The sequence below is a fragment of the Convolutriloba macropyga genome, chromosome 14, assembly GCF_964194025.1.
Source record: "Convolutriloba macropyga chromosome 14, txConMacr16.3, whole genome shotgun sequence".
Taxonomy (NCBI): domain Eukaryota; kingdom Metazoa; phylum Xenacoelomorpha; order Acoela; family Convolutidae; genus Convolutriloba; species Convolutriloba macropyga.
In genome coordinates, this window is record NC_134481.1 from 22,600,109 (window position 1) to 22,613,717 (window position 13,609).

Consider the following 13,609-nt stretch of genomic DNA (forward strand, 5'->3'; position numbering starts at 1 on the left):
CGTGCATCAAAAAACGAGATGTAATTACATTAAACGTTTAAAAAATTTGTTTTGAAACTGTTTGCGTAATGATCAAAGAGACAGCAATTATCCTAGAACTGCCAAACCAATTTAGATCTAAAGTATAATATAATTTTTGTTGGGAGACATTTTGATTTTTATGGAACTGACATTTAATTGAACCATATTAATCAAAATGAATACTTGTGACTAAAAAAAACAAATCAAGCGTAATTCAATCAGACTTGTCAAATAAGAGCGCACATTTTTCATAACAGTCACGTCCTCAAGTACAGAAGACTTTAAATATAGTTTTCATTGACCTGATCTCTCCACATTTTGATCTTGTGCTTAATAGTCATTAGAGATGATCAGTAAAAAGTAGCACCAAAACTAGTCTTGCTTATTGCTTTCCAGAAATAATTCATAACTTTCTGTTTTAAACCGGAACCTTTTCAAGCATATATCTTTACCATCGATCAGTTAGTTTGAAAAAATCACTTAAAAAATTGTGTAATGTTATTTTAACAATAGAACCAAAATGTGTGGTACTTAAGTTTCAGACTATTTCTTATCGAGGAAGTATTCTTCACAGAATTAGCTAAGTGCCTTCTTTCAAATTTCATATTAAGCATACATTCTGAAGTTTTTCTCAGATTCATTTCTTTTGGATTTAACATCCAGAAACCTCAAGTCTTTCAAGTTTTTATTGTTTCAGTTGTTTTTTGCTGGCAAAGAAAAATGCACTAAGCCTACGTGTTGAACATATATCAACAACTACGATGCATCAAAATAAAAATTTTGGAAAATGTGTCCAATAAATGATTGTTTTTTGATCAAAGAGATGGCAAAAAGTCTTCTGACTGCCCAACCATTGTTGTTCTAAAGCGCATATAAATTATTTTGGGCTCTATGGTAGTAACAATCAAAGGAGAAATTATCAGCAAAGTAAAATTTCCGCTTAAATAGAAAACAGTATAGTTCTAAAAACTTGTAGAGACATTTGTAATAAAAATGAAGCACTTTTATTGCACAATAGTCTCGTACAGTTTTTTTCAATCTGACCTTGTATCAATACGAATTAGAAGAAATGGTTAAAACCAAGAAAAAAGATCAATTAACCTAGCGTGAATTTTTTTGGAAATATTTTTGCATATTGTTTTTAGATATCATTTAATAATATTTTGTAAGCTTGCATCTTGTGTATCAGTTTTACGTTTTTGGTTTGGTCATTAATGATTCTTTTGGGCTATTTTTGACGTTTTTCTGGCTATATTAGGACTTTTTCTGAGTATAAAAAATCACAATTGGCCTCAGCCTGTTTTGTGAAAAATCAGAATTGGCGCAAGTCTGGCAAATGAAAAACTCGGAATTGGAGCAGGTCTCGCCAGTGTAAATTGACTGCAAGAATCAGTACTGTTGAGCAATTAAACTTCAATTGTTATGCGAATGCTTGCTCTTCGATACACCCAAAACGCACTCCAAACTCACCGCGAACGCACTCCAATCGCTTCGTGTCAGTATCCAGTATCAGTATTAGCAGCAGTTTGCAGCGTGTAAGTAGCTGTTAACTGGTAACGTGTCTTCACAAAATGCATGCATTTTGAATTCATTTTGTATGCTTTTATGACATGCTGGGGCAGTTTCATCATTTTTTAAAAATTTTATTGTACTGTTTTTACTATAAATTTTCTCTGAATAGTCTAAATAGTTGTTCTGGTTTTTGGACATTTTTATATGTAAATAGGTTGTTTCAGTACTGGTTTTACAGTTTAATATTGAAAAACGCAGGTTTAATACTGAAAGATTCTGGGTGGTAAGCCCGAGCAGTAGATTCGTACTTGGAGTTAGGTACGGGAGAATTTCTTCCTATTTGAAAAGGAACGGAGTACAAAAAAACAGCTTATAAATTGATGTCCCTGACTGTGATTTCAATATTATAACCAAAGTGGGTTGCTTTTTTTGTTTCAATTAGCATTCATCTTTTATAGGTGCGATTTATATAGCTTCAAAAGTCCAACATTTCCTTGGGTTCAGCTCTTTTAAAGACATCTGAGCAGTAACAATCAACATTTGCAGAAATTATATATGAGGCAAATTATTGTTCTGTGAAATGAGGTCCCATTAACTTTTTGTACTTTACTTTTTAGAATGTCAAGACAAATATCAGAAAAAATTAATAGAAACGTTTTTGATAACCTCGAAGCTCAAAAAAAGCCAATGTAAATGTTTGTTTCATGGCACCAACATTTTCGTGGCAATTGGCAGAAACCATCTTATAGACTGTATTTTTTCTCCAGCGTGAAGTCAAAGCTTTTTGTGCGTTTTTTGAAAGATAAGAAACGTACCTCATTTGAACCCGTGAAATGCAGTTTGGAAATCGGAAAAACATTTTTTGAGTAAATATTTTTGTTCACATACCTTTTCCCTACCCAACAACCCCTCAACCAAGAATCACAACATATAAAATGATTGACACTCACTGACAGAAATAATTAAGGTTAAAAATGAATAAGATTATTAGATCACCATTTCAAAAAGTCAACTATACCTCAGTATATATTTGGCAGGATATACGTATCCTGCAATACAAAGGGAACTGATATAACTGCCAAGAATGATTTTAGAAAATTAGGAGCTAAACTCTCCAAAAGCATCCTTTACATCTTACACAAGATTTTCTTCGTAGAAACAACAAGAGTGCAACCAACATTGGTCAATGTTATATTTCATATTTAAACCAATACCATATTTTTGCAGCAAAAACTCAAACTTCAACTGCTAACCTCCAGCTAAATGCTCACAATCAAAAGCGGAAATGACATTTTTGAAAACAATAGGGTTGGTGAAACATGGTTTGCACGTCCACATATGATGATGCTGATTTAAGTACTTTCTCCGTTCTCGAAAAAGCGTTCGTTGCGGATAATAAATGAAAAAACCTGACAAAAACAACATAATTTAAAGCATCCTCTTGAGGCATTCGTATTTTGGTAGACTGAGATAATCCGGAAAATTGTTCCAAAGACAACTTCTGCAGGAATCAAAAGCGCATTCATGATGTTGAGGTCTTGGCATTTTGAATATTGAATGATTGGATCTATTCTCCCCCCACCCACAGCTTTTTGAGCATAAATCTTGTATGACCCCCAGTCGCACGTGCTATTTTCTTACATAGTAACGTGCTATATAACAACATATAATTTGTAACTGGGGGTCATAAAAAACACTGGGGGGGGGGGCAAAACAGAATAGATCCGATTGATTCCCGTCGTGATGAATGGGCAGATAAAGAAATTAGATGGTAAAAATACTTCGAATATCTGGTGCATTTCATTTTTTTTTACTTTTTGCATCAAGCAACCAGCTTGAACCAGCTTTGCACTGAAAACGCTGTTTGATAAGCAGCCATTGATTTTTTTCAATACGTCACGTAATCCTGATGAACAATTCTTTTCGAAAGTAAATTGTGAATCAGAATTCTGGCCTCTTTGAAGCTTCTTCAATCTATATTCTGATCGATATAGAGCGCGTTGCAGTAATCTAAGCGCGATAAAACAATAGCACCTTACGAAGAGATGACGCTCCTATTTGTCTAGAAAGTGTCCGTCAGCAAAAAGCGTTCGAAGACAAAAAAAAAGCGGTTCTTACGAAGAGAACTGATTTGTTCATCTAGAGTAAAGTTGAAACCAAGCCAAACCCCAAATATTTTGATGCAGCATCTCTTTTTCTATCAGCAGGTCAGCGAAAAGCGGAAAATTGGTAAGCAGGTTTTCAATATAAGGTTTTCGTTTGAACATATGTATTTCCATCTTCTCTTTGTTCAATTTATTATTCAGAGCATTAAGACAAGTTTTACCTGCAGGATCTTGTGTCAAGAAGGCGATAGTTTTCCGTTATCCAATTCGAAGAAAATTTGAGGATCATCTACGTAAAAATAATAGACACACACAATAGAGTTGAGTTTCCTGGAAATCGGGTTAAGTTACTAGAAAAAAAGCAGCTTGTCGTAAAACGCTACGCTGAGAAACAACTGGCACTTGCTTTTTCTCATTAGAAAGACTGTTTGGAGATCAGCACTTTTGCAGCTCGGTCACGTAGGTAGGTTTTAAAGAAAACTTCAAAACTGAAACACAGTGTTCAAAATATTCTAACCAAATGCCAAAAGTATGAAACGCACTGCTCAAAAATAAGGCACCAATCAACATTGGCTTGCTTTTTTTACTTTCCTCAGAAATTTCTTTGTTCATCATATCACAGCAGTCTCCTTTTAGTTGTTCTGGCGGTTTACTAATTGCATTATAATTCATTTGTCTGTTGCGTTAAGGTGTTGTATTACTTGACCTAGAACAGTTTTTTTTTCTTCAAGAAGTTTGCCCCGCCTCTTTTGGCTGGTCACTGATTGGTCACTACAAAGATGGTTCACTATCTTTGCCTTCAAACCATTTTGCAAAAGCACACCTGACAGGGCGCAATAATCATATTAACAATATCTTTCACGCGCCGCTTGCAGGATTTTTTAAACAATCCAGCAAGCATGGGATCATTGAAAAAAGAAGCAGAAGAGAACTCATCGGCGTCAGCAACAATTTTGATTAAGTTCACATTTGTTTGATGAGATCCACCTTTTTCCTTAAAGCAAGAACAAAAAGCATCGGCCATGTCTACAGGCAAGTCTTGATGTTCACAATTTGCATAGTGTGCGCTAAAAAGCGTTTAAGGTTTCAAAATCACCTCTTGCGCCGATGGAAAAGAGATTTTCCTTCATATATTTGTTCCACCTAAATGTAAGCAACTCATGATAGCGTTTGTTAACACAAAGATAGCATTTGTTTTAAAACTTTTGTTTAAAAAAATATGTACTCGAACTAACACCAGAAATGAGTTCGAACCGAGACTTTGAAACTTGAACCAAACTAGGAGGCTCGTTAATGTGCGTTCGCACATGATGTTCCGACCCCAGCTCATCTACATTTTTGACTTAGTTATCAACTAAAAGAAAACATAATCAAAAATAAATTTTTTGAGTGAAAAAAAATATTACACACCCACACTACTAATTGAATTACACAAGGTCATGCCTCATTGAAGAGCTCCTGAGATCTGCAATTAAAAAGACTACGAGAAAAACACAAACAACAAATTCAGCAGAAACGAAAATTTCATGGCAAAAACTCAATATCTAAAAGCACCTTGTAACAACGTCAAAATCAACGAAAAAAAAACTCAAACGAAAAAAAAACTAACAAATTGCAAAAACAAAAATTATTGAAGCCAAAAAAATCATTAGCCATATCTGAATTTTGTTTCTCTTATTTCAATTGTTATGTAAACTAATTCAACTAAAATTATACTGAACGATTAAATGAATTCAAGTGGTCCTTATTTGAAAATCATTAGTATCGGTTGTTACGCGAATATGCTAAAAAACATCATTCTAGAAAAGAACATTAAAAACTGAAAAATTCAAAATTTAAAAAATTATGAAAAACAAAAAATATCACAAATTCTGAGGCTACTCGCTATAGAGTGACTGCAACGAGTAAAATCATTAATTCAATCCTCAATAAGAAGCTTATGAGACCTCTCAGCGAGTTACGACTATGAAAAGAATAAAAAACTGTCAAAAACAGCAAAGAAAAACAAGATAGAAAAGTTTCGAAGTCATTAAAAAGGTGAATTCAGAAAATCATCAATAAAAACAATTATTTCAAAACCACAAAATTTTTACGAAAAACACGTAATACCAAAGCTATCAAATTCAATAGCGTTCAGTAGCATTTCAAAGAAAATCTATAAATACGCTCAGTTATGCCTTGATGGGAAGACTGTGATGTTTGCCATTCATAAGTTATCAATAAGACATCACAAAAGGTCTTATGGTTATGAAAAAAACAACAAATACAGGAAAAAACCAGAAAAATCATTAGAAAAGTGCGAGAAGAAAACGTCTAAGCCATTTAAACCATAACCTTTTCTTCTAAAAACTTTCTCTATGATCCGTTGAACGTTTTTTCTAAGCAAATAGAACTATCAGTATCATGATGATGTTATAATAAGATTTCAAAGGGAACCAAAATAATGAGGAGAAATATCGAAGAATTAAAAAAAAAATATATGAAAACTCGTGGCATCGAAGTCATAAATTTAATAGTTGGGGGTCAAAAGTGTTATCCAGAACATTTTTGGTTACACAAAAGAGAAAGGAGGCCCTGTCATTACTGAAAATGGCAGGGTTCTAAAAAATAATTGTAAGATTGGTTAATGTTAAAAAGAAACTGGAAAATTTTTTTATAATGTCTTAACAGCCGTTAGCTGTCCACTCAAAGCACTAGATAAATTCACTTAATGCTCATTTAGGAGCCTATTGCACTTTTAGTCGACGAGTCAAAGCTATACGACTTCAAAAGTTTAGTAACATCTCAAAAAAAAATTTTTTTTATTTAAAACTGCAAAAATTCAGGGTAGAAGCCAAAAGAAAACAAGTGCAATCCCTCGAAAAACATTTTTTTATCATTGGGCTTCATTTTACTTTAAGTGAGGTTCATTATTAACGGAATCCTAATATGGAAAGTGACTAGTCTGTAAGGGACTTTAAAAAAAGAAATGCGAAAAGTTTTCTAAAAAAACAGCTATTAAGGAGAATTCGAGTTTTACTTGTATTTAGTAAACTTACCCATGAGACCAAAATAAGCTTTTTTGTCGCCTTTCATTTATTAGGAATGAAAAAATGTTTCATTGTGTAGCGTGGAATGTTGTCTTGAGTTGATGTTTTTACAGAAAAAATTTTAATTTGGACGAAAAATAGGCTAAAAGTGAACAAAATCACGCCAAATGTCCTGTGTTCACACAAAACTTTAGACCTCGATAACTCTTCGGAAAAAACGAAATTAAAAAAAATCTTTTTTTGGTTCCCAACTCTTCGCTTGACGAGCCTTTTAATTATACTACTCACATTTCTTCACGATGAATATATCGATCGGCCCTGAACAAAAAAACTTATTTGAGTATATTGTTCCTCCCCGCACAGGTGGGGTCGGAACAATTCCCACGCTGTTTAATTAGTGAATATTTTGAAGAAATAAGGTCCAGTATAACTGTATTATATAGATTATTTCGCAAATTTCGTTTCTACATGATTGCAATTTTTAATGCCATCAAATTGATATTTAACGAGGCCCTAGAGAACATTTTGAAACCCAAAATTCTTCTTCGAGCAGTTAGAACCTAGAGATAAAATATTCCGATCTTAAAAAGGGGTAGAAAACCGATAAAAAAATCTTTGATTATTAATGAGCAACAAAAATTACAACCACAAAATCTTAATATTTAGTGCTTGAAGCCCCCTTCAATTTCAGACACATATCCGTGAATTAACACAATGTACCATTTTTGGACGGAAAATTGAAATGTTTTTGTTTACCCACCGGCTCAATCAACTGCATCAAACATGCACAATTAGCATAGCAATTAGTTTGAATGAAAATCATTTTCGGTTGCTACAATAGTTTATGTATCTATTGTAGCAACCGAAATTGATTTATTTTTTCATTGATATCGTGGGTAAACAAAAACATTTCAATTTTTTGTCCAAACAGGGTTCATTTTTTACAGATAACCTTAAAACAGCAGAGTTTGAATCGAATAATTTGAAAACGACCGGATAAAAGATTAACGTTCTTTAAAACTTGACCAAAACGACAACAATGACAAAAAACAAACTCACTTGTCGTACTCTTTGGCTCGAAATAATAATGCTACCGACTATTTATGTTTAGAATCTGAAATTTCTCAGTTGGATAATTAATAATCGGATCGATTATTAACAAATATTATTTCAATATTTGTCTCCATGTCAAACCATTTGTGCAATGGTGACCATTGCACAAATCATTTCCCCTAAACTGTCCAACAATATTCACCAGTTCATTGAGCCCCTTTTCCTTGCAAATTGTGATTCCATTTTCCTTTCAATTAGTACAAATTCCTCCTCAACTTTTCAACAAATTGAGGTGGACAAATCAGAAGTTTTTATTTATTTCTTGTTTTAAAAAATACAGCAGAGCTGTTGAACACTGATATTACACCCACGATATTTTGATACAATCCTAAGAAAAACAATATTTAAAGATGATTTTTTCTCTTTTTTGGTGTGTTTCCTTTTTTCATCCTCCTCAAATTTAAAGCCCCCCCCCCCCCCCCCATTATGGCATATTTGCGGCAAATAGGGGGTGGGGGCTATATGTTATATGACACTAAAATTATGGGAAGGAACAAGTTTTAGTGTTTTGAAGCCAAACATGCTGTCATTTTCCTTCGTTTAAAATCACATCTGCAGCAACGAAGCTTATCGAAAAATATTTTATTGCGAATTTAAACTAGCACCGATGAGCGAATTTGTTTAGGAGAATTGATGCAGAGGTCAAGATTATGAATATATCATGAATAGATTAAGATTATGAACTTCTCTACCACTATAGTGGGGAACCCGGGTCGAGGTTTTGTCAAAAAAAATGTAAGAAATGCGGTGAGTAGCAGTGAAAAAAAAAATTACCACAAGGCGCCAGCATCTTTTTGCGATGAATGAGGTGAAAGTGCTAATTTTTTTTAAGCTTTGCTGTTTTTAGCGGTGAAATTTTATTTTCACCGCATTCACCGGAATTCTCGCAAAATCTAATCTACCGTTCTCGGGTTTTAACCTCTCACCTACTGCATGTCAACAACTTCTAATTCCACTGCGCCATCTGTCACTTACGTCAATGATTTCTTGTGAATTTAAATCAGAATCAACAAACGCTATGAAAAACAAATGCGCTAAAATTTTGTAAGATTTGCGATTTTGAGCGGTGAATGTTTTTATTTTCAACGCTCAAGCGGTGAAAAAAAATCACTGCTACCAACGGGAAGCGGTGAAAATAAAAAGTTTACAGTGATTTTTAGCGGTGAATTTGCAATTCTTAGCGGTGAACTTTTTTTCACCGCATTCAACGCTAAAAATTGCAATTCTTACATCTTTTCACCGCATTCAATGCAAATCTTACATTTTTAGCAATTTTTAGCGTTGACACCTTGACCAGAGAACAGAAATGAGGGAGAGGGATAAGAACGAGCGTTCTTTAACTAGACTTCTCAGAAGTCAATAGTCTTCTTAGGAACCCAGCAGTCTCTTCCTGTCTTGTGGACACTTTCTGTTCTTCTTCATTATCATTATCATCATCATCATCTTCTTCTTCTTCATCATCTCCGTATCTTTTAACCCCACTGCAGAACTGTGGACCCTCTGGACAATCTTTGGACAGAGCCCACAGCTCAACATGTCCGTTCTCACTAGGTGGTATCTCAGATGGGAAGGGTTGTCGGACACCCCTCTTTCCAACAGATGTCCCTGTCAAGGCAACAATCTCTCAACATAATTGCGAATTAGTTAACCAACCAGCCCAATGATTTTTGAAAAAAAAATTAAAGGGGAAGGGTGGAAAACGGACCTTTGAACCTTTTTATTGAAAGATATTGAATAATAGTTAGAATTCACATTCGTCCTCTCTTTTCCCATTATTGGTCTGTTTTTTTCCAGGAGGCGGAGAAGAGGGAATTAAAAATTAAAATTAGAAAAAAAAACTTTGGAGTTTTCCATCCTTACACTTTTTTTTACTCAAGACCCGGGTCGAGGTTTGGTTGAAAAATAATGTAAGAATTGCGGTGAATAGCGGTGACAAAAAAATAATTTTCACCGCAAAGCACCCGCATCTTTTTGCGATGAATGCGGTGAAAGTGATGAATTTGTGTAAGATTTGCGGTTTTTAGCCTTGAATTTTCGTAAGATTTGCGATTTTTAGCGGTGAAATTTTTTTTCAACGCTTTCATCGGATTTCTTACAAAAAAAACTGCCGTGCACGGGTTCGAATCTCTCATCTTCTGCATGTCAATAACTTCTTATTCCGTTGTGCCATCTGTCACTTACTTTATTGATATTTCTTGTGAATTTAAATCAGATTCAATAAATGTTATGAAAACAAATGCATTGAAATATTGTAAGATTTGCGGTTTTTAGCGCTGAATTTTTTATTTTCATCTTAAGCGGTGAAAAAAAAATAATTCACCGCTACCAACGGGAAGCGGTGAAAATAAAAATTTCACCGCTAAAAACCGCAAATCTTACGAAAATTCACCGAAAAAAATATACAGTGATTTTTAGCGGTAAATTTTCGTAAGACTTGCTCTTCATCGCATTCTACGCCACAAATCGCATTTGTTACATCTTTTCACCGCATTTGTCGCAAATCTTACATTTTTTAGCGATTTTTAGCGTTGACACCTTGACCCGAGGACTTGCCAAAAGTTAAGACTTGATTCAAGACGTGCCAGGTCTAAAAAGTGACATTATAAGAGTTCTGATACAGTGCTTATCTAAGATTTTCAATTTCACTGAATTAGTACAAGGGAAATGCGTTTGACAGAAAAATAACTGCAATCTTGAAAATTTCATCTATTGTTTTATTGCTTTGGTTAGTTATAGTATAATTCTTCTGTATATGGAAATGATGATCAATTTAAGACCACTGCACCCACTTAAAAAATATAGGATGGCCCAAAACAACTCTTTGAAAACAGTACAATTAACAGTTGAAAATTCTTTTCGATTGAATGCAACATTCCCAAATGCGTGAAAAATAGATTATTGAAAACTTGCGCGTATGACAAAAATTTTGAATTGAAAAAATTGTAGTTTTTGCCGTTTTATTTTAACAGCCTAAATCTTTTTACCACATTTCTGTTCTATGGATTTATGGCAATGCACTTTATATAGGTATAAAATAACCTTTACAAAACAAAATTGATAGTAAACTCAGCACTTCGATAACAAAAACGCCTTCTTACCTTTTTGTAACCGACTAAACTCCCTCGCAATTTTACCAATGGCTATTGCTTTTATCATTACAGTCAAACTCTGATCAGAGAATATAAAGTGCCGAGGAAGATCTTTGAACGACCATTAACTCATTGTATAATAGTGATAACACCATTATTTTCAGTATCAGTGCAAGCATAGGTTTCAACAAAAAAAGCGGAAGGGAAGAAAACAAACGATGGTAGCAAAAAAATTAAAATGAAATTTACGAAAGCAACAATGCAGCAAAATTCACCAAACAGACGTAAGTTCAGTGAACATGGACAAAATTAGAATCATGCAATGGAAGTGACAAGGTGTGTACAACAAAATGCAAGAGCTTCCTGTTTCTCTGAAAAAAATGATATCGTGGTTTGGATGAGATCAAGAAATGGCAAAAGGAAGAAATAAATAACTGATCACCAATTTGTTGTTGCGCAAAGGAAAGTAAGCAAGTTACATGGGTGAAAGATTTAGCGAAAAAAGGCACAAAAAATGAAAATAAGCCAAAGAAAAAAAACCGATAGAAATGAGTACCCGACAGTTACGACGAAATACCTGATGTAGGAAATCATTGGGAAACAGTACAATTAACAGTTGAAAATTCTTTTCGATTGAATGCAACATTCCCAAATGCGTGAAAGGCACAAATGCGTGAAAAGCAAGTTACATGGGTGAAAGATTTAGCGAAAAAAGGCACAAAAAATGAAAATAAGCCAAAGAAAAAAACCGATAGAAATGAGTACCCGACAGTTACGTCGAAATACCTGATGTAGGAAATCATTTGGAAACAGTACAATTAACAGTTGAAAATTCTTTTCGATTGAATGCAACATTCCCAAATGCGTGAAAAATAGATTATTGAAAACTTGCGCGTATGACAAAAATTTTGCGCGTATGACACGAACTATATAACTCAGCAGTTCGTGAAATAAACATGTCAAAAACTATTGAAACCGAAATGGAAAAAGTTTTTATCAAGAACTAAATTGCATATACAATAATGAAAGCGTTGATACAATAATGAAAGATATCAGACGTTTATAAAACGTAAGTGTTAAGCTTTTAAACAATTGAATCTGTACGTGTCAATGAGATTAAAGAGATGGCAGGATTATGTTTGGTCTACACTTTACTGGTCTATCATTTTTTAATCTCCTTTAAAAATGTTTTGAGCCGATAGTTTTGGCAGTAACCACATTTCCACCACTGAAATTTTGAATTTAAAAATTAGAAACAATTTGATTTCAAGTGAAAAGATATTTTCTGAAAAATCAAGCAGATGACGAGAGAAAAAATACGAAGTCTGTGCTGTATCCCCCAATCTGTCTCACAGCAGAAAAACTGTGCTGCTGAACAAATACAAACAATTGCTTGTACAGATCGTTTGCTGCTAGCTTTAAAAATCGTACATCAGCAGAAAAAATTTTTTCTCTAAACAGGAACGCATTAATTTTATTCGTGAAAAAAAACAAACACAACTGAGCAAAGCAAACGAAGAACCATTTAGATTTCCGAAGCAGGAAATAAATTTCCTCCTAAGAAAAATACAGAGATTCATGATACAATCAGATGATAAAGTTAAGCATAAGCAGTTGAAACTGACCGCAAGTTCTCAAAATAATGAGAGAAGTATTTTTTAAAGCAATTAGAGCTATGTGTTGTGATTATAGAAAACCAACTCAAAACGAGGTTGTGCTGACATCTCTAATAACTGTGAGCGAAAACGGACAACGAAAAAAAACACATTTTGAAAACCTTAGCAAAGGATACAATGACAGATCATAACTACAAACAGATGCAATAAATTTTGAATTTCGAGATTTTAAAGCTTAGTTATATCGCTGAAGGACAGAAAAGACGTAAGACACCAAAGCTCAAAGTTTTTAGCTGTCTCCTGATAAAATGAAAATCTTTCTCTTCTTTTACTTGGAGAGAGCGCAATTCAAATACCACCAAATGTGAACAGAAACAGAAGACAGGCGGAAACTACCAACCAAACCACTTAACTACCTAGGTGGCAAAAAAATATGCAGTTTCTGTTTCGTCAAACGCACCGTCAAATGCCTATTGTTTTGGCGAAACGCAAATTGCCTATAGACGAAATCACTGCACAAGTGATAACCTACTCAAAAAAACTCAACACATAACAACAACGTATCAGTCATCCGAAATGTGAGATTTGTCTCATTTGATGTTGAGGAAGCATTAGTGCTGCAACAAGAATTGAAAGTTCAAACAAACTACTAAACACTGGCGTTCAAAAAGGGGAATAAAAAAGGTAAACGTTTTTCTCTTTCAAAAAAAATGTCTATGTAAAAATAAAAACTTGAAAAGCAGCACCCTTTCAATATCAACTGGAGTGCCCTATGGCAGAGTAATTGATCCAATACTATTCTTGATTTAAATCTGTCCTATACCAAATTTAGTACACACTAAATAAAGTTAAGGTAAATTTACCTGAAAAAATACCTTAACTTACCTGAAACGTTCAGGTAGTTTTGCCTTACCTGAACTTACCTTAACTTACCTCAACTTTACCTGAAAAACACACCTGAACAGTTAAGGTAAAATTACCTAAACTTACCTGAAAAACGCGCAAAAATTATCTTAAAATTTAAGGTAAAAATACCTGAATAAATACCTGAAATTTACCTTAAAAATACCTTAAATTTACCTGAACTTTTAAGTTAAATTATATTAGTAAAGGTAAATTTACCT

General features: G+C 33.8%; 1 protein-coding gene across 1 annotated transcript in view; it reads right to left on the bottom strand.

The window, feature by feature from the left end:
* Window positions 1–9,025: 9,025 nt before the first annotated feature.
* LOC142353335 (uncharacterized) overlaps window positions 9,026–13,609 on the bottom strand; it is a 22,998-nt gene continuing 18,414 nt past the window's right edge. Inside the window, exon 2 of the mRNA XM_075405566.1 lies at window positions 9,026–9,385. Within this exon, the coding sequence (XP_075261681.1) occupies window positions 9,117–9,385 (269 nt within the window). The 3' untranslated portion in view covers window positions 9,026–9,116. The remainder of the gene's footprint in view (window positions 9,386–13,609) is intronic.